The 27030-nt window shown below is 44.4% G+C and overlaps 2 protein-coding genes across 2 annotated transcripts in view; both read left to right on the plus strand.

Moving 5' to 3' along the window:
- LOC142152885 (cytosolic phospholipase A2 gamma-like) overlaps positions 1–27030 on the plus strand; it is a 208483-nt gene that overhangs the window by 66590 nt on the left and 114863 nt on the right. The gene's annotated exons all lie outside the window — the stretch shown is intronic.
- LOC142109211 (cytosolic phospholipase A2 gamma-like) lies at positions 546–7760 on the plus strand. The gene is made up of 5 exons (XM_075193312.1): positions 546–576; positions 2858–2965; positions 3044–3195; positions 3725–3899; positions 7621–7760. Exons 1-5 carry the CDS (start codon positions 546–548, stop codon positions 7758–7760), a joined length of 606 nt encoding a protein of 201 aa, XP_075049413.1.

A 27030-nucleotide genomic window follows, 5' to 3' on the forward strand; every position in this document is an offset into this window, starting at 1 on the left:
CAGGTGCTGCATTGATTTTAACGAGATCGGAGCCTTGGGGTCTATCTGCTGTGGAGCGTCCCCAGATTTAATGGAGTGGCATCAGAATGAGAAGGTGTTTCTCAAGGGCCACCCTCCATCCGCAATGATGCGGACGAGGCTCTCTGATTTTGAGGTTTAAAGAAAGGGAACTGCGTAGCCGGCATAGATGATTTAATCTTTTTAATTCTTTTAGGAGCCATTTTATGGAATACAGATTGGCGTCTCAACCACACGTGGAAATTTCAAGAAGGCTGATCCAATTTGGTCACTACAGGCAATTTGTGAGTAGGCTTAGGACTGAACCCAGGGTCGGCTGGTGAGGGGAGTTATTGATTCTTGTTAGCCTGGTCAATACACTTAGAACATATGGAAATATGGGCAAGGCATCAGCTCCTGCATTGAGTGGGTAGACTGTATTCAGCTATACATTGTAGGGTGCATGCGGGCCGCAGCTAGGGCTACTTCTTAAGACAAAAACATTGGGGCCATCTCCCACAGATAGGAGGTTAGAGTGGAGTGATTTAATGGCCTCCTCAGGACGACTGGAGAAAGCAGGTAGGTAACGTAGGGGCTGTATCCAACTCACCACAGAGAATGGTCCTCACGTACTGACCTGGCTCCTTTGTGCCTGACGGTAATAGCCACTCCGATTTTCCCCCCGACACTTGCTCCGGCAGTCTGCGGCGTGTGGGTAGTAATGACCGGAAGTTCGGCTAGACTGTCGGCCCGGCACTTCTGGTTTAGCGTATCCGCGATATTTCCCCTCACCAGCCGATCAAGCGTTACAGGGGGTCTCCTGCATATCAGGTAGGCAGCGGAGGTGATCTTCACGGCACCATAATCGTCGGGTCCTCACGGGCCCGGTCCCGACAGCTATCCACACACCGGCAATTAGATTACTAATCTCTATTCCTTCTTCGGGGCACAGACCACTCTCACCACCGTGAGTAGTGTCCCCTATATTTCAGTGCTGTTTCTGGGCCCTCCAAAAGATTTTTAAGTCCCGATGGCCGCCGATAATACAGCAGTACGTGAAGAGCAGTCAGAATCTCTGTCCAGCTTGAGTGGCTGCCAGGCCACAACCCCTAAAATTATGGTTTCAAAATTATTTGGAAATGGCCTGATAGCTGCTTTAAGACTGCTGAGCAGGTACCATCACACAGAGAAGGGGCAGGTGTAATGCTGATTAACATAGTATTTATCGATCAGAAGCTTGTAATGGAACACAGAGTGATGATTTCCTGAATGGGCGGCAACCAGACCCAGGTTATACCTCTGACACTGTTTGTTTACTTCCTGTGTACCAGACCCTGGCTTTGAACTTTAACCACTGATTATCGCTACCTGTGTACCAGATCCTGGCCTTGAACTTAAACACAGTGCTTATCCACTAGCTGTGTACCAAACCCTGGTTTGATGCTAATCACCCCCTCGTTGGTACCTGTGCACTTGACTTTAGTCTGCAATCCTGATTACAGCGTATATGCATATATTTGCATTATCTACATTGGAACTTCTATAAAGCAATTACTTCATTGATACATGTGTCATAGCAACCTGGCCATAGAACCGATCATCGTTTCAGACCAGATCCATTCCATGAACCAGGCGTGCCTTTTATTCTTTGCTCATAGAGTTTATCATACATCACTATTGAGATTGGCACGGAGACTGAGTGTCAGTGGTCTACAGCCACTGGGGTCTATCTTTCGTAAACACTAAATTGTGACAAGCACTTCCCGATGGCCAAATAATGGTCAAATAATGAAGTGAAATTTATAAGAGCACCTTGTTCAAATTAGCACATTGCTTCTTCATGGTACCTTATTTATCTTGAATAAATAATGACAAAAAAAAATAAAAAGATCTGTGATGGGTTATTTGTCAAATGAGATTAGATTAATCACATTTTATGTCTTTGTGAGGGCTAGATGATTGTTAATTTGAAAGATATGATATGTACAAAACACAGACTTGAAAGTCTGCACATTCTTTTTGTCATGGTTGAACATATACAGCTAAGGGTGAGAAGCTGTGCTTAAAGAGGTAAACATTTATTTATCCTTGTAAGTGAGTTGAAACCTCAGAAATGGCTTGTTAGAGTTTTGCTGGAATGTAGTTTCCAGTCACAATAGATCAAGACTCTGGTGATGCAGACCTGGTCTTGGGTATGACTGTTTTTGTGTTTTTACAATCACTAGGCGACTTAAGTCATTGTGCTTATTTTCATGCTGCCCACACATAGTAGGCAGTTTTGGTTATTCCACCTTATCACAGAACAGCTGAATGTGTGTCCAGTTTGCTTTGGAAAACCAGAATACACAGGTCCAGTCACTTTGTAATCAGACTAAATAGCCAGGTAATATGGACAACAGAGTGGTCAGAAAATTAATGCATAAAATGCAGTTGTGGACATCAGAATAACAGCTTTTCCATCATGCCTAACAAAGATCTGATCGGTCCTGATTGTTTCAATGTTGAGGAACATTAATGGAAAAGAACAAAGTTGACAGAACTAGTCAGAGGGATAACTTTATTGTCACTATGACATCCGGCTATCAATGTAAGTCTGATGGCACCAGGCACCTTCATGCACAGTTCTCAGGTGTGGCACACTTAAAATAATTGTCACTAATGCAGTATTCAACATTATAAACGATTAGAACTAGACTAATGATGATATATTTATCCTGTGTGGGAAGACATTTTTGTTATCTAACTTCTGGTAGCTTATTTTGCTTTCAAAATTACCCTTTTATTAGGCTCATACAGTATACTTTATTCCTCATTAAATATATTTACACCTTAATTTCTAATCATTCTCTTATTTCCTCAGATTATTTTGCAACTGCTTGTGATAAGGTGAAAGTCATCTACAACATTTTGCAATCTTTTAAAAATTGGAAATGGGGAACAACAAATAACTTCCTCTATGAATGGAAAAGTGAGTGTGTTTTTTAATATACCTTTATTTGACCCAAATATATTATATATGTATATTAATATTCTTATATTTTATCAGCTAATGTCCCGGATGACCTCTACAGTCAGGAGTACATATGCTTAGTTGATGCTGGACTGGAAATAAACTCTGCCTACCCATTAATGTTGCCTCCCAATCGCCAAGTAGATCTCATTTTGTCTTTTGACTTCAGTGAAGGAGATCCGTTTCTGGTAAATGTTTTATAACTTTATGTCAAAACAACTCATAACTCAGAAAGATAGGAAAATGTATTATAAAAATATTAAACCTATAGGTTTTTGTCAAGGATACTATTTCTACTTGAGGTGGACAACCCCTTAAATCATTAACCTGTAGAGATGAATAATTCAGTTCAATTAGACTCAGTTTGCGCAAATAATTTTTTATTTTACCAAAGTCATTAAGTTACTAAGCAATTGACCAAAACTGCATGAATTATTAAGTTGCATATTTAAAAAGTTAGATTTCATTGCGGTTCAGAATATTTTGCTTGAGTGAATGTACAAATGCAACTTTTTTAAGACACTGGACAAATCATGTGGAGATAGACATTAGACAAACAAGTAAGGCTAATTAGCAGAGTACATAGGGGAAAGGTTAATATGCGCAGTACATGAATTACAAACAAAAATAACTACTATCTAGTTCATTCATAACTGTACATTGGTTTCATGTAACATGATAAAATCCTATAAAATGATAAATTGTTCATTCATACAGACACTGAATACTACAGCTGAATACTGCAATAAAAATGGAATTCCCTTTCCCAAAATAAACATAGACGATAAAGAAAAGGAGATTCCATCAAAAAGTGTATATGTTTTTGAAGGAGATGACAAAGGGGCACCAGATGTGATGCACTTTCCACTCTTCAACAACCAGAACTGTGAAGGTTGGTTTACAGATTGGACATTCTGGGTAATAGAGCCCGATCTATTTACTATTCCAGAGTGGGTACATGATTGGTAATGGAGCAGGGCTCCATTTATAAATTAGACTGTAAGCTTCAATGGGGCAGGAACTGATACGAATGATTAAATATTTTCTGTGCAGAGTAATAAATATCAATTAAGATGCCCTATTGAGTAACATTAGATTATTTGTTTTTTTGTTCTGTTCTGACCTCCATAAAATAACACCTGATCAGTATAATACAGAAGAGTGTGTTAGAGCCTTATCACATGTTTTCTACAGCATGCTTGTGATTAATGTAAGGAAGGGGCTGTGTAACCACAACATGATTTTCTGCTGACACTCCATAGATCCAACTATTGAGTTAAGTCTATGGCAGAGATGTCAAATGAGTTTGAGCAGTGCATGAAAGCAAAAGTGATCAGGGATTCTGAAAAAGGGAGAAGAAATATATAACATAATAATATACAGTCAGGTCCATAAATATTGGAACATCTACACAATTCTCATATTTTGGGCTCTATACACCACCACAATGGATTTTAAATGAAACTAACAAGATGTGCTTTAACTGCAGACTTTCAGCTTTAATTTGAGGGAATTTACATCCAAATCAGGTGAACAGTGTAGGAATTACAACGGTTTCTATATGTGTCTCCCACTTTTAAGGGACCAAAAGTAATGGGACAATCGACTCAAAAGCTATTTCATGGATATGTGTGGGCTATTACTTCGTTATTTCATCATCAATTAAGCAGGTAAAAGGTCTGGAGTTGATTCTAGGTGTGACAGTTGCATTTGGAATCTGTTGCTGTCGACTCTCAATATGAGATCCATAGAGCTGTCACTATCAGTGAAGCAAGCCATCATTAGGCTGAAACATCAAAACAAACCCATCAGAGAGATATCAAAAACATTAGGTGTGGCCAAATCAACTGTTTGGAACATTCTTAGGACTCAGGAACACCAAAAGACCCGGAAGACCACGGAAAACCACTGTGGTGGATGACAGAAGAATTTCTTCCCCGGTGAAGAAAACCCCTTTCACAACAGTTGGCCAAATCAAGAACTCTCTCCAGCAGGTAGGTGTATATGTGTCAAAGTCAACAATCAAGAGAAGACTTCACAAGAGTGAATATAGGGGGTTTACCACAAGATGTAAACCATTGGTGAGCCACAAAAACAGGAAGACCAGATTAGAGTTTGGCAAACAACATCTAAAAAAGCCATTACAGTTCTGGAACAACATCCTATGGACAAATGAGACAAAGATCAACTTGTACCAGAGTGATGGGAAGAGAAGAGTATGGAGAAGGAAAGGAACTGCTCATGATCCAAAACCTACCACCTCATCAGTGAAGCATGGTGGTGGTAGTGTCATGGCATGGGCATGTATGGCTGCCAATGGAACTGGTTCCCTTGTATTTATTGATGATGTGACTGCTGACAAAAGCAACAGGATGAATTCTGAAGTGTTTCGGGCAATATTATCTGCTCATATTCAGTCGAATGATTCAGAACTCGTTGGACGGCGCTTCACAGTGCAGATGGACAATGATCTGAAGCATACTGCAATAACAAGCAAAGAGTTTTTTAAGGCTAAAAAGTGGAATGTTATGCAATGGCCAAGTCAATCACCTGACCTGAATCCGATTGAGCATGCATTTTACTTGATGAAGACAAAACTGAAGGGAAAATGCCCCAAGAACAAGCAGGAACTGAAGACATTTGTAGTAGAGGCCTGGCAGAGCATCACCAGGGATGAAACCTAGCGTCTGGTGATGTCTATGCGTTCCAGGCTTCAGGCTGTAATTGATTGCAAAGGATTTGCAACAAAGTATTAAAAAGTGAAAGTTTGATGTAGGATTGTTTAGTTTGTCCCATTACTTTTGGTCCCTTAAAAAGTGGGAGGCACATATAGAAACCGTTGTAATTCCTACACCGTTCACCTGATTTGGATATAAAATCCCTCAAATTAAAGCTGAAAGTCTGCAGTTAAAGCACATCTTGTTAGTTTCATTTAAAATCCATTGTGGTGGTGTATAGAGCCTAAAATATGAGAATTGTGTCCCAATATTTATGGACCCGACTGTATATTATATACAATATTACAGGAAGTCAGAGAGACACATTAAAATGCATTCAATTTCAAAATTTCAATAATGATTATGACAATAATACAGCCCCTTTAAGCAAATCTGGTAAATGTTGTTCACTATTTAATATTATAGGAACTATACAAGGGTAATATTGTTATACATTTTCATTAAAAAAGAAAACAATAAAAACTTTATTTATTACTTTTACTTTATTTTAATGGATGCAAGCAGTGGTGGATCTACTGTTGCTGCACAGTGTGCGGTGGCTACAGCACCCCTCTCCTCAAGGTTCAAGATTCTTTATCTTAAGGTGTCAGAGACTGGGACCTGGATATACCTTGCTAAATGTGGGTTAGAATGCACTTCATATTGCACCTACATCCAAAAACAAGATTGCTTTGTGGAACAAGATATTTAAATAAGGTTCAAGGGAAGTAGAGATCATTTATGGGGACACACTTGGGTTAGTGGTTGGCCACAGAGTCCTTCTCCACTTGATATTTACTAATGTTTATAGGTAATAGAGATATGGCTTTGGCCTGTACTTTCAGTGGGACTCCTTTTGAACCATTCAGCATACTTTAGGGTTTGTGTGGTCTGACGTATTATATATACCAAAAATAAAAAACCAAGCCCACAACTCAATACAAACCATTCCCAGTTAGAGATGAGCGGGCTCGGATTTCTGAAATCCGAGCCCACCCGAACGTTGCCGATCCGAGCCGGATCCGAGACAGATCCGGGTATTCCCGCCAATTGCAAAACTGAAACCGAGGCTCTGAGTCATAATCCCGCTGTCGGATCTCGCGATACTCGGATCCTATAAATTCCCCGCTAGCCACCGCCATCTTCACTCGGGCATTGATCAGGGTAGAGGGAGGTTGTGTTAGGTGGTCCTCTGTCCTGCTATATCTCGTGCTGTGCTGTGCTGGGGAAATAACAATGCCCTTAGAAGGACACAGCACAGCACAGCACGAAAAATTTTAAAAAAAGTTATAAAAAAAAGAAATTAAAAAAAAAATATACAAAAACAATCCTGCAGTATACGTCCATTGGTACTGCAATATTACAAAGTTCACTGATTCTGCAGAATAGACTGGTAATTAGTGGAAATGATTGTTATTGAATGTTATTGAGGTTAATAATAGCGTAGGAGTGAAAATAAACCAAAAAAACTTGATTTTAACACTTTTTATGTTTTTTTCAAAATAAATCCGAATCCAAAACCTTAAATCCGAACCAAAACCTTTCGTCAGGTGTTTTGCGAAATAAATCCGAACCCAAAACCTCAAGCAAATTCGAATCCAAAACACAAAACACGAGACACCAAAAGTGGCCGTGCACATCCCTATTCCCAGTATCTGAATGTGAATGTGTAAGATAACATCAAAATAGCTTGGACCACTATTGTGTATATATATATATATATATATATATATATATATATATATATTTACAATAGTAGTACAGGTAATACTGGGAATGGTTTGTATTGAATTGTGGGCGTGTGTTTTATTTATCTGTGTAAATGTTGGCAGGTTTGGCTATGATATCCTTATGCAGCATGATCAAATTGTTTAACATACTTTATTTTATTTACAGGCAAAGTAGATGAAATGAGGAAAAAGTTTTCTACCCTCAAGCTTTCATATGGTGAATCTGAGCTGAAAGAGCTTTTGCAAGTATCAAAGTTGGAGCTGAGCAAAAAACTGATATTAGAGAAGCTTCAGCAGCGTAACTAACTGATTGTAACTAAGTCAACCTCCTGAAGACATTCTTTTATATGTATCTGCTACTTCCTTCTATTTCACCATGCAGAATAAACATGTTTATTTGGAAGCAAATATAATTGTGGTACTTATAACTTTATGTCAAGTTGATCATCTATATTTCGAGGGTTTCAAAAGCAAAATAATTGCTATTGACTGTCTAAGAAACAGTATGGCCAAGAAACAGACACTAATATATGGGAAGGATTAATTAACAAGTTGGATAAATTAGATAAATTTTATGCAGAGGTGTCTGCATTGATATGGCACTTATCAAGATAAGAAGTGTAAGACCAGAAATCATATTTCTTTATTCAGCAAATCTTGCAGCATGGGGTCAGAATACTCACAGAGACTAACACAATCTATAGCTTTATCACACAGTTTCTATAGACAATTCTCCTTACATGCAGCTCATCTCTTGTTACACAGACAGGGTGGAGTACTTCCGAGTAAAGCAGAAATTGTCACAAACAAGCTTTTTAAACACACAGCAAATTTTATATCTGTAGAGGCTTGCTTTGCAGATTATCAAACCTCTTCACACATTGTCTGAAACACATTCATTGTACAATGGGTGCTTTGGTCACCTGAGATTACCTAGGGTAAACCGTACCTACATACCAATTCATGTACTATTTTCTTACTGTAATTTCTGCTGTGGGTACTGGACAGGCCTCTACTCATCCCAAAAACAAAGCTACACATATTAGTACATACTCTAATTGTCTCACCTTTGGAAGTTGGATAAAGTCATCTTGTACTACCTGGAAAGGTCCTTCTCTAGGTGGGAGTTGAGAAGGTTCTGTGTATACCTACCTGGATTATTCTGTAAACATATAAGACAGCTCTTCAATGTTTAGCTGTGGCAGTAGAGAACCCAGGTGCATGCCAATTTGCTCAGCAAAGATTGCAGACTTGGAAGCATGAGAGAGACCACTAGAGCACTCAGCTAATCCTAGCAATAGTTTCTTTTGGAATCACTGGCTTTCCTTCTGCAAATTTTACTCTACTGCTTGATTGGTTATACAGTCAGCTTTGTTATTTCCCTGTGAAATATCATCAATGAGTGATGTGTGTGCATGATACTTGATAATAGCTTCATATTTTGGTTATTAGAGCAGTCAGGATTTCTTGCACTACCTTGGTAGAGGTAAGTAAATTTCTGAGCTTCCACAGAGCTCCAAAATGTCATGTACTACACCAAATGCACATCAAGAATCAGTACATATGTTTATAGTTCATCCTTTAGGTATAGGAAATACGGTTGTCAAATCTATGAGTTCTGTTAATTGTGCATACAGTGGTGGAGGAAAGGGTGGAACTTGAAGCACTTCATGTGTAGTAGTGACTGCATACCCTGATCGGACATTACTCCAGTGAACGCAATTGCATCCAATTAATTTCCAAAACGCAAATGACACTTCCAATTGCTACATCTTAAAGGGCAGAATGGAGGCGGACGTATGTAGGAAATGTACAGTAAGGGCGTGCCAATGTCCAGAGAATGTACATTAGTCTGATTCAAGCTCTGGGCATCTCTTAAGTACGTGTTTTTAGCCATATCACTTGCACCGACTACATGGTAGGTGTAAGTGCCTACTGATAGTGCTAACTGACACAAATGCATGACAGAACATGTGCTTGCAAGTAAGAGAAACGGTGTCAGAGCTGGGTCATAGGAAAGCTCCAGGGACGAATGTCTCATGTGACATTCTATTGTTTATAATTGATGTAAATCTTTATGTAGTAATGTATTTGCATTAAAATGTCTGTGCCTTTTTTATGATGATTTGTAAGGGTACAGATTGTCAATATGTACTAACTAGTAGTGTTAACTACTTAGATTGGCTTTGTACAATTATGAAATTGACAGCTATCATTAGAGCTGCAAAACAATTTCATCTGACAGCCAAGTCTGGTCTTGAATATGTGACAGCGCAAACGTCCGGTTTCAGCGGTCATGTGATTTCTGGAGAATGAGATTGTGTATATATTATATGTAAAACGTACATGATCTGGAATTCATGGTAACCATATAGAGACCATCTGATTAGAATATGATGAATCATTTTGTGATCTGTTAAAACATCATTTGTTATCTGAGCCCCTTTGTGAGTATGCATTAATATGAATATCGTGTCACTTTCGGTATGGCGGTCATGTGATCTCGGATGATAACTTGAAGCTGTATAAAGAGAGGAACATTTGTAACACCACCTAATATTGTGCCTTGACAAATACTCCAGAAGGAGAGGAAACGCGTTGGCGATTACAACTCCACTTGCTGCCGAACTTATCCTCAGGGAGAGGGAATCTTTTATGTCATCTGTAGCCGCGGCACATCCTTTTTCTCTGCATTTATGCTTGGGACATCTGGTAGGAGTTATATACCCTATTTGAAGGGGCTGTTCTATCTATGTATGTATACATGCATATTTTATTTCATTTTATACTGATGTGGAGTATTAAAAGGTTAATGCACTAGAGAGAATCTCTCTTATTTTTCATTACATCTTGGTGGGAGTTCCATCCATCCAGAAAATTCCGTTGGAGGTCCAAGAAAGATTTATATGAAGTTCCATAGTTAAAGAAATTTTCCTCTCAGCATATAGCACACAAGGGAGATGGTGGTGTGATACACAATACTGAGGAGTTTTCCATTCCCACTTTCACCATCTATCATCAAAAAGCCCTCTACGAAATTCTGGGATAACCTTTGGGACTTTTCACTGTGTGGTTATATATTGAATGTATTACACTATATTTTGTGTATTTGATTCTTTACATGTTCTTTGGCATATGAGTGAGGACAATCATTCATCTCTATGTGTAAGATCCTGAGTGCTTTCATGTACTTATAATGTTTTCCATTGCAGTGTGCTAGTAGTTGAATAAAATGCATCTAATATTATAGACTCCATTATTCTAATTTTGTCAATGGACAAATGACAGCGTCCCATTATGGTGTCAATTCAATGCCCAGGAAAGATAAGCAGGGCAACGGCCCCTCTGTCTTATCATGGGCAGTGTGAACCAATGTAACTGAGAACAGAGCTTGTGCGGTGAAGAGTGTGTCCACGCACACTGATGAAGAAGCTGGCCCTAGGACAAAAAATTGTCTTGATAGTATGCGATCCCAGGGTGTCTCATTCCTGCTTGTACACACCAAAACAGGAAGGAGCTGAACGTCTCGAAGTACGCACACGAGACCGTGCATCCCATGGGAAGGTACCTATCAATATAGACACCATCTATCAATCGAAAATCCATATACTTATAGGAGTCCGGTTGTAATGAATGGAGACAAAAAGCAGACTATATGTCCAGCTTCACCAAGAGCACTCCCTTCCCGTATGTTCTAACTATGGACAAGGCGTCCTCAAAAGGACTGATACACTACTGAGCTATGGCTCCTCTCAATAGCATTGTTTAATGAATCCCTGGGTTGGTGTGATAAATGCTGTATAAAGCAGAATTTATACTCTGTTATTTTCGGGACTACTCCTACAGGGGAGATCACTAAATTCGCAAGGGGAGAAAGGGAAAGGGCCAGCCATCCGTCCCAGCCTGCAAATCTGGAAGTAGATAGGTGAATCGAAGGTTTCTCATGACGGACGTGCTCACCTCCCCACTGATGGGGAGACAGAAGCTGCAGTGAAAACCCTCTTCCAAGAAGCGGGACTTAGAGGCATCAGGGAAGGGGAATTAAGCAGTGCCTCCTGAGTTTCCAAGGCCTCTACAAGAGCCCCCCGAGCTCCTGGGGCATTCCCTAGCTGCATGTGAGCAGCGTCAATTGGAACAGCATGCCAGTATTTGAAGGACTCCTCTCTTCCACAGGCAGTGTTGTTAAACGTGAAACATCGATTACTGGAGATTTGGGGAGTGCTGCTCCTCTTTAACGTTGAAAACCTAACTCCCCAGGTGAGTGTGTTGGGACAGCACTCATGCGCATCCGCGCCATTCATATTTCTATGTCCTTAAAGCCAAAAGGGATGATTGTCTGCCCACTAACTTTGCGCCTGAAGCGCTCATCAGAGGTGCACCATATTCTGACTTCATTGCTAATAAACATCTCGTTAATCAGGTGGAGATATCACCAGACATCTATGTTAGCTAGGGGTCTCTCAATAGTATACTGCAAAGCAGCAGTAATCTATAAACTAGTTATGGAAATTGCGATATGCCTCCTTACGTATCCCCCCTTTCACGCGGTCTGATATGGAAAAACATTTCCACGTAAATGCCTTTCTCTATTTTATACTTTGCGCTATGCTGGATGTCGGACAGAAGCGCAGTATTTTTGGAGATAACTACCTCACCACCCCGCCACTGAGGGGCGCGTCGTTGCCATGTCTGATGCTTTCAGGACATTACTACCCTTGAATTGCGCATGTAATATTTTCATAAGCTTGCATTAGCCCTGCTCTGAACACATCCTCCCATAGTTGCCGTGGTTGCATTACTGAACGAGAAGAAATGTTAGTGACAGTACCAATAACTGACAAACGCTGTGAAAATGGGAAACCCTGGAAGGAGGAGTGTGGATATGCATGGGCGAATTCATCAAGGCACGGATCTCAAGCGCCCTGCTGAATTTGGGTGCTGTTCTTTACTACACAGGACATACGTGCCTGTCAGCTCTGCAGAGCTGGCGGATCGGATAGCATTGGAGGGATCTCTTTTTTTCCCATGATTTCGTGGCAACCAGCACTAGGCTGGCAGTACTAGGGTTCATAGCATTAGGAGGGGGGACCCCACGCATTTTTTTTTCATACCTTTTTTCATTTCTTATTTTTACCACTGTAAATGCTGCCCGACCCGCAGGCTCAACTTAAACTAGTCCGATAGCTGGAGCAAGCAATACGGTGAAATGGAAGGTTACTTCCACTGCCATAGAACTTGGTATGGCCGTGGCTTTGTGCGCTCGAGCTTGGCATGCCCCTACTGTACATTGACTACTGGAGAGTGAGTTTGCGTTTGATGCGCTCAAAAATCGGCAGATACGTGTCTTGATGAATCAGGCCCATAATGTTTTGTGCTCACTTCTAGGAATCTGTAGCTTCTCAATTCTTCCATCAAACATAAAAAGGTTATCACGCGTTGTGACAGACCCGGGCCTTATATTGAGAATATCCTGCCAACCCGGTCTGTCCTCAGTGGGCCAACTGAACAACCATGGCCCACTCTGTTATTAAATGCCGCCCGGTGGCCAGATCTGTTATTGCTGTGGTGTCCAGAGAGGGAGGGGAGAGGCAGCTCACAGGAAGTGTGAATCAGCTGTGGACCCTGTGACATCAAAAAGTAGTGGAACGGGTTAAAAAGAGGAGGGTCAGGACCTTATCTAAAATCAGGAGGGGGTCTCTCCCTGTTTGCTAACTATTGTTCTAGCAAGTCTGCAACACAGTCCGAATGGCACCATCACCGCAGGGGGGAGACCACTGATGTCATGCACTATTTCCACCCCTGTTACCACCCAAACTCTCCACACCACCAATCAGAAGAGGACAATGAGTGGGGGGTTGTGGAAGGGACAAAAGGGAGCTGTCTGGGGGAGGGGGGGAGTTGTTGGAGAATCTTGAGACAGTGAGGACTTGGACTGTTGGAGAGTAACCGTATTCTCGCAGGGCCTTAAAGGAAGGCTTAAGGCAGAAGCTTCTTGACAGAGATCGGACAGTGTACCTCTAGGACTGATTCTGTTACCACTCCATCGGGAGACACTCGCAGATTCTGGGGAATTGGTGAGCCTACATCGGTAGGGAGACTATACCCAGGGTCCCACCAAGCTGGTGGAGAGTTGGCCGAGCGGCTGGGATCAGCAAGATACACAGACCCACCTTAAGGATCAGAAACCGTGGCCCACTTGGATTGTCAGCTGTGGATTTTATTACCAGGAGTTTGGGCCTGCTAGGACTCTGTGCTTGGAGGTAACCTGCTGGGGACTTTGTTGGGGAGTTTTTACTTGCACTGGTGATTTTCTGATACTTGATATATTTGGTGGGGAAACAAGTTTCTCCTTGGGGAGCACTGTTGTATTTTACTAAGTGTGTACACTTTGTTTAATAAAAGGGATTATTATTTCTTTCCTGTCTCCTTACCTGTGTGACCTGTGAACCTAGAGGACAGGGTATCTAGTGAGCTTTGGTTCTAACCCCGGTGTCCTCACAATTTTGGTGGCAAGCAGTGGGGTCACACAGTCCCAATGTTTGGGTAGAGCGCAGGGACTCGTATCCAGATACGGTCAGGCTCTGTAAGGACACAAGGCAACAGTCTGTCAGCACCAGTGTTAGTAAAAAAAGAACCTAGCTGGGAAGTCAGCAGGAATGGCCACAGAAGCAGAGCAGATCAGTTTAAAAGCCACAGAGAGATTTTATATGAAAGCAAGGAAACAACACTTGCAGGGGTTCTGCAGAACCAAAGGGGTGGACTTTGATGACACAGACGTGCATGAAGTTCTGGTGGCCAAACTAATGGAATGGGAAAGGGCTCACCCTGAGGAGATGGAAGAGTCAGAAGTGGAGGAGGAGGAGGCCAAAGGCCAGCCACAGAGACCTACCAGTGGGACACAACCCAGACCACCGTCCGGCACTCCAGCAGTGCTTCAAGATTATCTGACAGCACTGGGGGAAAGGGCAACCCTGCATGAAAGGGCAGCCATACTCCAAGCAATGTTGGGGGTAGCAATTGAGGTACCCCAGATTCAGAGAGAAGAAGGTCAGGAGAGGCCCATTTGACCCTCAGCTGGGATATAATGGAGTCCCAATTTTTAAAGAGGCAGATGCAGACATTGATACCCATCTCCAGGTTTTTGAAAACTTGATGGGAGTCCATGGGATTGAGGAGGAAGAGTGGTCCAAATATCTGGGACCCAGCCTGACTGGGAGAGCGCTGGAAGCTTACCAGGCTCTAAGCCCTCAAGAATGTGGGGATTATGGCACGGTGAAAAAGGCGCTGATGGTAAAATTCCAGTTAAATGCAGAGACCTACAGATACAAGTTCAGGACTTTAAATAAAGGAGGGTCACAGTCGCACCAGGAATTTGCCAGCCAGCTACAGAGGGCCTGTGAGAAATGGTTGGAAGGGAAAGGGGCTTGCTCCGCTAAGCAAATTAAAGAGCTCATTATGCTGGAGCAGCTGACTCTAAAAATGGCCCCAGAGATCCGGGAATGGCTGGCGGACAGAAAACCTGAGACCCTGGAGGAGGCAGCAGGGCTAGCTGATGAGTATGTTGTGAGTCGACCCAGGTGGAGAGCCCCTAGTATGCCTAGTCAAGCAGCTGCAGGGAGGGGGAGCCGACCAATTCCAGCAAGTCTAGCGACACCAGGAGGCCCCTTTATTAGAGAGAACTCTGCCCGGAGTCCAAGAGATGAACCAGTCCGATCCAGACCCTGGGACCTGAATCCAAAGAGGTGCTATCGGTGCAACCAGGTGGGGCACTTCCAGAGAGATTGTCCCCGTGCCAAAGGTCCGATGCCAGGAGCCAGAGCTGCACCAGTGGCCGCTGTACAGTATGCCCCAGGAGATTTTGAAATCGGCATTGAGGCCGAGCCACCCTGTCCTGATGTGCCAGAGGCAAGGGACCGGGTGTATGTGGTGAACCTGATTTTGGGGGAGGGGAGGCAGAGCCCTAGGAATATGCAGGGTCATCTACAGGATGTGTGGGTGGGGGACTGCAAGGTCCAGGGGTTGAGAGACTCAGTAGCATCCCTGACCCTGGTGGAGCCTGATATAATTAAAATATCCCAAGTTATGGAGGGACAGCAGGTCCGGATTTCCACGGTGGGGGGCCATCTTGCAGATATTCAAGTGGCCCGGGTACATTTGGATTGGGGGGCGGGATTTGGAATGGTGGAGGTGGGCATCCTGGATGGACTACCAGCAAAAGTGATTTTGGGGAATGATTTGGGCCAGGGATTGGTCACTCACTTTGTGCAAGCTGTGACCCGCAGCCAGAGCCGAGTGCAAGCCACAGCTGCACAAGAAGCCGCAACGCCAAGGAGACCACCAAGACTAACCCCTGAAACCAGAACCAAGGAGCCAGAGGCAGCACCGTTGGTGAGTAACCCTAAAAGATCTGATGTTGTACCAGAAATTGATTTGGGGGAGGAGGACAGAAGGGAATTTAGGAAGGCCCAACAGACTGACCCATCCCTAGCCAAACTGAGGAGTGCAGCAGACGCTGGGGGAGGGGAAGTGGCAGGCAGTAAAGTAGTGTGGGACAAAGGGCTGTTATATAGGGTAGTCACCCCCACCCTAGATCAAGACCCAGGGACAGAAGTGAAGCAGTTGGTAGTACCCTGGGCTTACCGGACCCATTTATTAGTGCTGGCCCATGACATTCCAGCAGCGGGGCACTTTGGCACCAGAAAAACGTTGGCCCAGGTGTTGCGGACTTTTTTCTGGCCTCAAGTCACCCAGGATGTGAAACGGTACAAAGCCTCCTGTGACACCTGCCAGAGAATAGGGAGAGCCCCTAAGAAAGTCCCACTACAATCCCTGCCTATAATTGAGGAGCCCTTTGCACAGGTGGCTGTAGATATCGTAGGTCCATTAGCCATCCCCAGTTACACCGGAAAAAGATTCATCCTCACCCTGGTGGACTTTGCCACCAGATACCTAGAGGCAGTAGCCCTGTCGTCCATAGATGCAGAGCATGTGGCCCAGGCTCTGGTGGACATTTTCAGCCGGGTAGGATATCCCAGGGAAGTGGTTACTGACCAGGGGACCCAATTCCAAGGGGACCTAGTCCAGACCCTATGGGAAAAGTGGGGCATTAAGCCCCTGCGAACCACTCCGTACCATCCCCAGACCAATGGGTTATGTGAGCGTTTCAATGGAACGCTGAAACACCTCCTGAAGGCATATGTACAGTCTGAAGGGAGAGACTGGGACAGGGCCCTGCAGCAGCTCCTGTTTGCATACAGAGAAGTGCCCCAGGAGTCCACCGGATACTCTCCTTTCGAACTTTTGTATGGCCGGAGGGTACGAGGCCCCCTAGACCTGGTTAGAGAGAGCTGGGAAGGAACGTTCCAGGCTAATGAGCAGCCTATCCTTAAATATGTAGAGAAGATGAGGGAGAGGATGAAGAGGGTAGCGCAGCTGGCGCAAGGCCATTTAAAAGGAGCCCAGGCAAGACAGAAAGAGTAGTACGATGACCACGCTCAGGATAGGAAGCTGAACGCAGGACAGAAGGTGATGGTGCTAGTCCCAATGAGACGGAATAAACTTCAAGCCACCTGGGATGGCCCATACACAGTGGTGAGGCAGGTAGGGCCGGTCAATTATGTAGTAGTGCTGGATGATGAGGAAACCTGGCTGAAAACCTTCCACATCAATCGACTAAAAGGTTGTGGAACGGCAGATGGCAGCAATGGTGGTGTGTTGTCCCGCCATGGGTCCCACAGAGGTAGACCCCCTACTGGAGATGATAGGGGAGGTGAGAGAGGAAAAGGGGGTGGAGACAGTGACAGTGGGGACGCAGCTAGGAGAGGGACAGAGGCAGGAAATGAGGGAGGTGCTGGCGAAGGAGCAGGCCCAATTTACCTGTAAGCCCGGGCGTACCCACCTAGCCACCCACCATGTAGACACGGGGGAGGAGAAGCCCATAAGGCAGGTAGCATACCGCATGACCCCCGCAGTACTGGCCCAAGTACGGAAGGAGATAGAGGAAATGCTGGCCTTAGGAGTAATTAAGAAGTCAAATAGTCCATGGGCTGCAGGGGTGGTATTGGTCCCGAAGAAGGATGGGACCACCCGCTTCTGTGTGGACTACCGTAAACTAAATGAGGTCACCACCACTGATGCTTATCCCATGGCCCGAATAGATGAGCTACTAGACAGGCCAGGGGCAGCCAAGTTTGTATCCACTTTGGATCTGAGCAAGGGCTATTGGCAAATTCCCCTCACCCCCAAAGCTCAGGAGCGGTCAGCCTTTATAACCCCACTGGGATTGTTTGAATGTACGACCATGCCCTTTGGGATGAAAAATGCTCCAGCCACATTCCAACGGATGATTGATGACCTGTTGGGGGGGTGTCAGGAATTTGCCCAGGCTTACTTAGATGACATTGCCATCTTCAGCCAGACGTGGAAGGATCACTTAGTGCAAGTGTCAGAGGTCCTGAGGAGAATCAGGCAGGCAGGGTTGACCATTCGCCCAGACAAATGCTTCATGGGCATGGCAGAAGTGCAATACTTGGGGCACCGTGTTGGTGGGGGAATCATATGACCTGAAGCGGCAAAAGTAGAAGCCATTGTTTAGTGGCCCGACCCACCAACCAAAAGCAGGTACGAGTGTTCCTCGGGATCGCAGGGTACTACAGAAAATTCGTGCCTCAGTATAGCACTGTTGCCAGGCCCCTGACTGACTTGACAAAGAAAAAATACTCCAGACATATAGAATGGACCCCAGAGTGCGAGGGAGCCTTTGACGCTATGAAGGCAGCATTGACCCAGTCACCAGTGTTAGCAGCCCCAGACTTCAAGAAACGATTTCTGGTACAGACAGATGCTTCAGGGTGTGGACTCGGTGCTGTGCTCAGCCAAATGGGGGAGGATGGGCATGAGCACCCAGTGGTTTATTTATCCCGAAAGCTGGTGGATAGAATGGTAGCCTATGCCACAATTGAAAAAGAATGCCTAGCCATAGTGTGGGCCCTAAAGAAATTACAACCCTACATTTATGGGCAAGAGTTCACAGTAATTACAGACCACAACCCCCTTTACTGGTTACAAAGATCTTTTGGGGAAAATGGTAGGGTATTACGGTGGAGTTTAGCATTACAAGGTTATAACTTTACTATCTCGCACAAAAAGGGGAAAGACCACTCAAATGCGGACGGACTCTCCAGAAGAGAGGAAGAGAACCCTTCATTAAGGAACCCACCGTGCCAAGGAGAACATCTGGAGCCCGACCACCAGACTCCAACTGTCCCCTTGATTTAATAAGGGGGAGGTATGTGACAGACCCGGGCCTTATATTGAGAATATCCTGCCAACCAGGTCTGTCCTCAGTGGGCCAACTGAACAACCATGGCCCACTCTGTTATTAAATGCCGCCCGGTGGCCAGATCTGTTATTGCTGTGGTGTCCAGAGAGGGAGGGGAGAGGCAGCTCACAGGAAGTGTGAATCAGCTGTGGACCCTGTGACATTAAAAAGTAGTGGAACGGGTTAAAAAGAGGAGGGTCAGGACCTTATCTAAAATCAGGAGGGGGTCTCTCCCTGTTTGCTAACTATTGTTCTAGCAAGTCTGCAACACAGTCCGAATGGCACCATCACCGCAGGGGGGAGACCACTGATGTCATGCACTATTTCCACCCCTGTTACCACCCAAACTCTCCACACCACCAATCAGAAGAGGACAATGAGTGGGGGGTTGTGGAAGGGACAAAAGGGAGCTGTCTGGGGGAGGGGAAGTTGTTGGAGAATCTTGAGACAGTGAGGACTTGGACTGTTGGAGAGTAACCGTATTCTCGCAGGGCCTTAAAGGAATGCTTAAGGCAGGAGCTTCTTGACAGAGATAGGACAGTGTACCTCTAGGACTGATTCTGTTACCACTCCATCGGGAGACACTCGCAGATTCTGGGGACTTAGTGAGCCTACATCGGTAGGGAGACTATACCCAGGGTCCCACCAAGCTGGTGGAGAGTTGGCCGAGCGGCTGGGATCAGCAAGATACACAGACCCACCTTAAGGATCAGAAACCGTGGCCCACTTGGATTGTCAGCTGTGGATTTTATTACCAGGAGTTTGGGCCTGCTAGGACTCTGTGCTTGGAGGTAACCTGCTGGGGACTTTGTTGGGGAGTTTTTACTTGCACTGGTGATTTTCTGACACTTGATATATTTGGTGGGGGAACAAGTTTCTCCTTGGGGAGCACTGTTGTATTTTACTAAGTGTGTACACTTTGTTTAATAAAAGGGATTATTATTTCTTTCCTGTCTCCTTACCTGTGTGACCTGTGAACCTAGAGGACAGGGTATCTAGTGAGCTTTGGTTCTAACCCCGGTGTCCTCACACGTGTCTTTAATGTTTTAATGCGAATATAAAATTTTTGCCTGAAATTCATTGGAGGGACAAGGATGATCTTACCTTAAGCGCTGACAGGAGACTGTATTTTGCCTCCGTATAGCACCAAAACTAGGGGGTGCTATAGTGATTTCTAAGCATTTGCGATGTGCAGTCTTGAATTAGATTGTGGATCCAACTGGCTGCTACTTACTAGTTCATATCCAGATTAATGATACTAAATACACCTTTCTTAACATCTATGCCCCCAACAGTATTTTATTCAGGACCTCTCCCAGCTGATATTCAAAACGATACCCCTAACTTAATAATTGGAGGGGACTTTAACTCACTTGCAGACCCAAAACTTAACAGGTCCCAGTTACCCTCAAAATGCGCCCTGTTGAACTCGGACAAATTTTCATGTGCTGGATGATCGACCCTTGGTATTTATTGAATCCTTAGGACAAATCATAGTCATTTTACTCTAATGTTCATAGATGCTTTTCAAGGATCGAATATCTCGTTGTGGTGGATACTTTAATGCCACTGGTCTGCAAATATATCGGATATTGTCATTTCGGACCGCAAAATTATATTGATTTCAGTTAAGCTACTTTTTGCAGGTCAGAGAACCCAACATTGAAGGTTTCTTCATATCTGTATAACTCTGCCCATTTTTGGCAATATATCAAGCATAAATGGGCAGAACACCTTGATGATTATCATTGAACATTGGGATGACACCAAATTATTCTGGGAAACTTTGAAGGAGGTTATGAGGGGACACATTATAGCGTATGTGGCTAATCATAATAAATGTATAAGTGAAAATTATGATGAGGCAATCGGCAAAACATGGTTGACATTTATGACAGTTATGAGGCTGCTCCAACAGAGGTTAATCTCATGGCGCACAGGAAAGCAATACAACTACTTGAAAGATTTCTGCCTTCTCAGATCAAAATGCAGATTGAATTCAACAAGAATAAAATTATCTGCTGGGGCAATACAGTCAGTGGACTGCTGCCCAATATGGCCAAATCTCAGAATTGTAGAGGTTACAAAGTTGCCCATAAGTCGACATGTTCTTCCATACCTATTACTGACTCAGAGAAAATAGTTGAGGCTTTTCAATCATATTGCTCAACATTATATATGGAAACCCCACCCAATGCTGCGCTTATGTCTAAACTTTGGAAAGGCATATCTCCCTTCTTTAACAGTGGTTCAAATGGAATTGTTAACGGGAGATATTACTACCCAAGAAAAAAATTAGGCAATAACGAATATGAATTGTGTAAAGCCCCGGACCCAGGTGGCTATACTGTGGAAAACTATAAGTGGTAGCAGATGAAAGCAGGCCCCACATTCTTGGAGCTATTTTACAAATTGCACAGAGACCACCCGCTATACCCATGATTTCATACAGCACATACAGTGCTTATTCCCAAACCAGGCAAGGACCCTGAGCTTGAAAGTTTGTATAGCCCTATTACTCTTCTTAATCTAGACTTTGAGCTACTGGGAAAAAATAATGGCCAGTAGATTACAAGCTATCCTTTCTTCTCTGTTGACAAAGTGTCAGCTGGGGTTTGTATCTGGCTGCACTTGGTCAAGGGTAATAGATCCGCAATCTCTCCAGTTGTAGCATCTGCTTCCCGCTCTATTTCAAATATGCTCCTCAGTTTGGACGCTTAGAAAGCATTCAACTCAATTGCATAGTTATACCTTCATGGGGTTCTCCTGCATAGACACTTTGGTACTGACTTTATGGCTTTCATTAATTTTTTTTATACATCGCCTACCACTTCCTTACTGGTCAATGGTATTATGGGAACGCAAAGTTGAAGGTGACTAGAGGAACGCGTCAAGGCTGTCTGCTTTCACTTCTTTAATGTGGTCTCTGGGTTTTACAGAAATAGACCTTACTCCAGGTTATAAAATTCAGAATTAATTAAATCAAATGTACAGCTTTCACAGATAATGTATTGATAGATGTCTCTAACCCAATAGTTTCTCTCAGACCCATCATGAGTAAAATCGCTGAGTTTGGATCCATTCAAAGCTTTAAGTATAAATTTAGAATACTGTGTGAGTGAGAGTTCTACTCAACTATATTAGGCAACTGATATTGGTATAACGTGGGCTAGGTCGACCATCCCATATCTGGGCCTATAACTCCCGAATAATATACATCTTTTATATGACCTAATAATATCTAAGACGATCGTTGAAATTGAACGATGATAAACTGATGATATTACCTAAATTGTAATGTTCTGTCACGGACTTACCTGATCCCCGCCGCTACGTCCAGCCGCACTTCCGCATTCAGGACCATGTGACCGCACCCGGAGGCGGTCACATGACCACAACCCTAGAGGCGGGGTTTTTGAATCCCCTTCAGTATAAAAACCTCACCCGACCCGGCTTGCTGACCATTCTCCTATTCTTGTGACCCGTGTACCGAACCTGGCTTGTTGACTCCGAGTTGCCTTCTGATTCTGCCTGACTCCATTCCTGTGTACCGAACCGGCTTGTTTGACTCCGCTACCACTGCTTCACTCCGCTTTACTACATCTTGAGGCGAACCTGGGGACCGCGACCTGCGACTCCTGGCAGCCAAGCCCACCCCGTCTTGCGGCGGTTCTTGGTGAACACCGGGGAGATCGTTAGACTCCGCACCTCAGGTAAGCCAGTGCTAATCAAGATTAGTAATTTAGTATCCAGAATATGTTACAGTTTGCTCTGACCATGGATACCACAGCTAAAGATCTGTTGGAGCATTTAATAGGAAGGATGGATAAGCAAGAAGCCAACCAAGAGCAACTTTTAAAATTTCTCAATAGTCTATCCACTCGGTTGGATGTTGTCCAGAACACCCTATGGCTGGTGGATCACCTGGGCCGGCAGTGGCTCCTGTACCTCAGGCCGCAGCAGCAGCTTCTTCCTCGCAGTTACGGTTACCTAACCCACCCAAGTTCGACGGAGACCCTAAATATTGCAGAGGATTCTTAAATCAATGCTCCATACAATTCGAGCTTCTACCTGGGAACTTCCCTTCCGAAAAAACGAAAGTGGCCTATGTGATTTCGTTATTGTCCGGTCAAGCCTTAGCATGGGCTTCCCCCTTATGGGAGAGGGACGACCCCATTCTCCATAACTTCAACCTCTTCTTGTCCACCTTCAAGAAAATTTTTGATGAGCCAGGAAGGGTGTCCAATGCCGCTTCCGGCTTACTACGTCTCCGCCAGGGAAACCAGTCTGTGGGGCAGTATGCGGTCCACTTCAGAACTATGGCCTCTGAACTTCGCTGGAACGATGAGGCCCTAGTAGCTACATTCTGGCAGGGCCTTTCTGACCGAATCAAAGACGAGTTGGTATCCCAGGAGCTCCCTACGTCTTTGGACGACATTATCTCCCTCTGTGTCAAAGTTGATTTGCGTTTCAAGGAACGTAATTCCGAGAAGGAACAGTCGCGGCGTAGTATGATTCGCTTGGCCCCCAACTTCCAAACCCCGGTTCTCAATCCTGAAAAGCCCATGCAACTTGGGAGGACCCGCCTATCAGCCAAAGAAAGGGAGAGGAGATTTCGGAACAAGTTGTGTTTATATTGTGGAGAGAGCGGCCATCTTCTGAGTTCTTGTCCTAAACGCTCGGGAAATGACAGGGCCTAACGAGTTCTGGAGCTGTATCGTTGGGCCTCTTTTCTCAGTGTCAGTCAGTTCCCAATAGTAATGATTGCCTGTCTATTCCCATTTCCCTCCAGTTAGGACAAAAGACCTTCCCACAGTCGGCTCTTCTAGATTCCGGAGCCGCAGGAAATTTCATTTCTGCCACTGTAGTTAAAAAATTCGCTATTCCCACACAAGCGTTGGAACAACCCATCTCTCTGATGGCCATTGATGGGGGAAGACTTCCTGAGGGGTCCATTCTGGTACGCACTATTCCCCTTCTGCTTCAGATAGGAGCACTTCATCGAGAGAAGATTTCTTTTTTAGTAATACAGAGGTCTACCAATCCAGTCATCCTAGGACTTCCATGGCTTCGGGTCCACTCTCCCACCTTGGACTGGAAATCTGGTCACATATTGTCATGGGGACAGTCCTGCTTCTCTCGCTGCCTACAGAGAGTGGTTCCTCCGAATAGTCCTAGACGTTCCCAAGAATTTCCTGTGACTCTCCTACCTGAACCATACCAAACTTTCTCTGATGTCTTCTGTCAACAAGAGGCCACTAGACTTCCTCCTCACAGAATCTGGGACTGTGGTATTGATCTGATACCTGGTAAACCCATTCCCAGGGGCCGGGTTTACCCCCTCTCCCTCCCGGAGTCTAAGGCTATGGAGGAGTATATCCAAGAAAATCTAAACAGGGGCTTCATCCGCAAGTCTGCCTCCCCAGCTGGGGCTGGCTTCTTCTTCGTAAAAAAGAAAGATGGGGGTCTCCGCCCTTGCATTGATTACAGAGGCCTAAATGCCATTACCGTTAAAAATCGGTATCCACTGCCACTGATTTCTGAATTATTTGACCGGATTAAGGGTGCCACCTTTTCTAAACTTGACCTCAGAGGAGCGTATAACCTTATACGCATTAAGGAGGGGGATGAATGGAAGACGGCGTTTAACACCCGAGACGGCCACTTTGAATATCTGGTCATGCCTTTCGGGCTATGCAATGCCCCAGCCATATTTCAGAGCTTTATGAATGAGCTGTTTCAAGACCTCTTGTACCAATCTGTAGTCATCTACTTGGACGACATTCTCATCTTTTCTCAAGATCTAGCATCTCATCATACTCATGTATTGGAGGTCCTCTCTCGTATCCGAAAAAATCAGTTATTTTGCAAATTGGAGAAATGCACCTTCGAGCAGAGACAAATTCCCTTCCTGGGATATATTATTTCGGGCACCGGTCTACAGATGGATCCCACAAAATTGAAAGCCATACTAGACTGGCCCCAACCTTCGGGCCTTAAGGCCACTCAACGCTTCCTAGGATTCTCCAACTATTATCATCAATTTATCAAGGGGTACTCCTCTCTCGTGGCTCCCATCACAGCATTGACTCACAAATCTGCTGATGCTGGTAGTTGGTCCTCTGAGGCTATCCAAGCCTTTATATTATTAAAGTCTCTCTTTTCATCTGCACCCATTCTTCAACAGCCAGATTGTTCTCGTCCTTTTGTCCTGGAGGTAGATGCCTCTTCTGTTGGCACAGGAGCCGTACTATCACAGCGAGGTCCTTCTGGAAAACTTCATCCCTGCGGATTCTTTTCCCGTCGCTTTTTACCTGCTGAGAGGAATTACGGGATTGGCGACAAAGAGCTCCTGGCCATCAAGTTGGCTCTCTCCGAATGGAGACATTTACTAGAAGGAGCGCAATTTCCTATCACCATATATACCGACCATAAGAATTTGCTTTACTTACGCACTGCTCGATGTCTTAACCCTCGACAAGCAAGGTGGTCCTTATTCTTCTCACGCTTTGATTTCAACATCACTTTTCACTCGGGATCTAAGAATACGAAGGCAGACGCCTTATCTCGCTCTTTTGATCCAGCCGACATGGAATCCTCGGAAGATAATAAATTCATTGTAAATCCATGTCAAGTATTGGCAGCTACACACCTGAAAAAGGGTTGTCCTCCAGGCAAAACATTCATCTTGCCACATCTACGCACCCGGCTCCTTCACTGGGCTCATCACTCACTCTTCTCTGGGCATGCCGGCATTCGCAAGACCTGGGACTTATTGTCCCGAAGCTACTGGTGGCCTTCCTTGCTGGAGGATGTGAAGAGATTTGTTGCTGCTTGTTCCAAATGTGCTCAACACAAGACCTCTAGGAAAAAGCCTTATGGATGCTTGCTCCCATTACCCATTCCTGATTACCCTTGGTCACAGATCTCCATGGATTTTATCACGGACCTTCCCCCTTCCAAATCCTGTACTGTAGTGCTTGTGGTCACGGATCGCTTCTCTAAAACAGCCCACTTTATTGCTCTCAAAGGCCTTCCTTCTTCCTCCTCCTTAGCCGATATTTTTATTAAAGAAATATTTCGCCTCCATGGCTGTCCTAAACATATTGTCTCCGATAGGGGATCACAATTCATATCAAAATTTTGGCGGTCTTTTTGCAATAAATCCGGGATTAAGCTTGACTTTTCTTCCGCATATCATCCCCAGTCCAATGGGGCTACTGAGAGAACCAACCAAGAATTAGAAAAGTTTCTAAGAATATTTATCTCTAGTAACCAAGACAACTGGGTGGATCTTCTCCCTTGGGCCGAGTTCGCCCATAACAACCATTTCCATGAGGCCATCTCTAACTCCCCCTTTTTTGTTCTGTATGGCTGCCATCCTAGACTACCCACCTTCTCTCAAGTTTTATCTTCTGAAGTTCCAGCAGTGGACTCGCTGTTTCGTAACTTCTCTGATATTTGGGAACAAACCAAGACAAATTTAAAGCAAGCAACTACTCGTTCCAAAAAATTCTACGATAAAAGGAGAAGAATGACTCCAAGTTTTTCAGTTGGTGACAGGGTATGGCTATCCACCCAGAACATTCGTTTAAAGGTTCCCAGTAAAAAATTTGCTCCCAAGTTTATTGGCCCATTCGCTATATCTGAGATTATTAATCCCGTAGCCTTTAGATTGAGTCTGCCTCCCTCTTTACGCATACCCAATGTCTTCCATGTCTCCTTGTTAAAACCGATGGTAACCAACAGATTCTCCACCTCATCCAGAACTCCTCCTCCTGCTGTGGATCGGGATCAAGTTGAATACGAGATTAAAACTATCCTAGATTCTCGTAAAGTTCAAGGTGCCATACAGTTCTTGGTAGATTGGAAGGGTTACGGCCCTGAGGAGCGCTCATGGGTAAGAGCCATTGATCTACATGCTCCCCGTCTACTTAAATCCTTCCATAAAAAATTTCCTTTGAAACCCTATTAGGTGTTCGGAGTCCACCTTTATGGCAGGGGTACTGTCACGGACTTACCTGATCCCCGCTGCTCCGTCCAGCCGCACTTCCGCATTCAGGACCATGTGACCGCACCCGGAGGCGGTCACATGACCACAACCCTAGAGGCGGGGATTTTGAATCCCCTTCAGTACAAAAACCTCACTCTGACACTCGCTGAGTGTCAGAGCAACACTTACCTGTTCCTGGCTCCTGCTCTTCGTGGATTGCAGTGTCTTCCAGCTTCCAGTGTCTTCCTGTGTGCTGATCTCTG

Source organism: Mixophyes fleayi, chromosome 1 (genome assembly GCF_038048845.1).
Source record: "Mixophyes fleayi isolate aMixFle1 chromosome 1, aMixFle1.hap1, whole genome shotgun sequence".
NCBI classification, from domain to species: Eukaryota; Metazoa; Chordata; class Amphibia; order Anura; family Limnodynastidae; genus Mixophyes; species Mixophyes fleayi.

Excerpts from the sequence above, each read along its gene's own strand:
- LOC142109211 (XM_075193312.1), top strand. The coding sequence starts at position 546 with ATGGCCTCCTCAGGACGACTGGAGAAAGCAG. Across the intron at positions 2,966-3,043 it reads CTTCCTCTATGAATGGAAAA|CTAATGTCCCGGATGACCTC; the intron begins GTGAGTGTGTTT and ends ATATTTTATCAG. Across the intron at positions 3,900-7,620 it reads CAACAACCAGAACTGTGAAG|GCAAAGTAGATGAAATGAGG; the intron begins GTTGGTTTACAG and ends TTTTATTTACAG.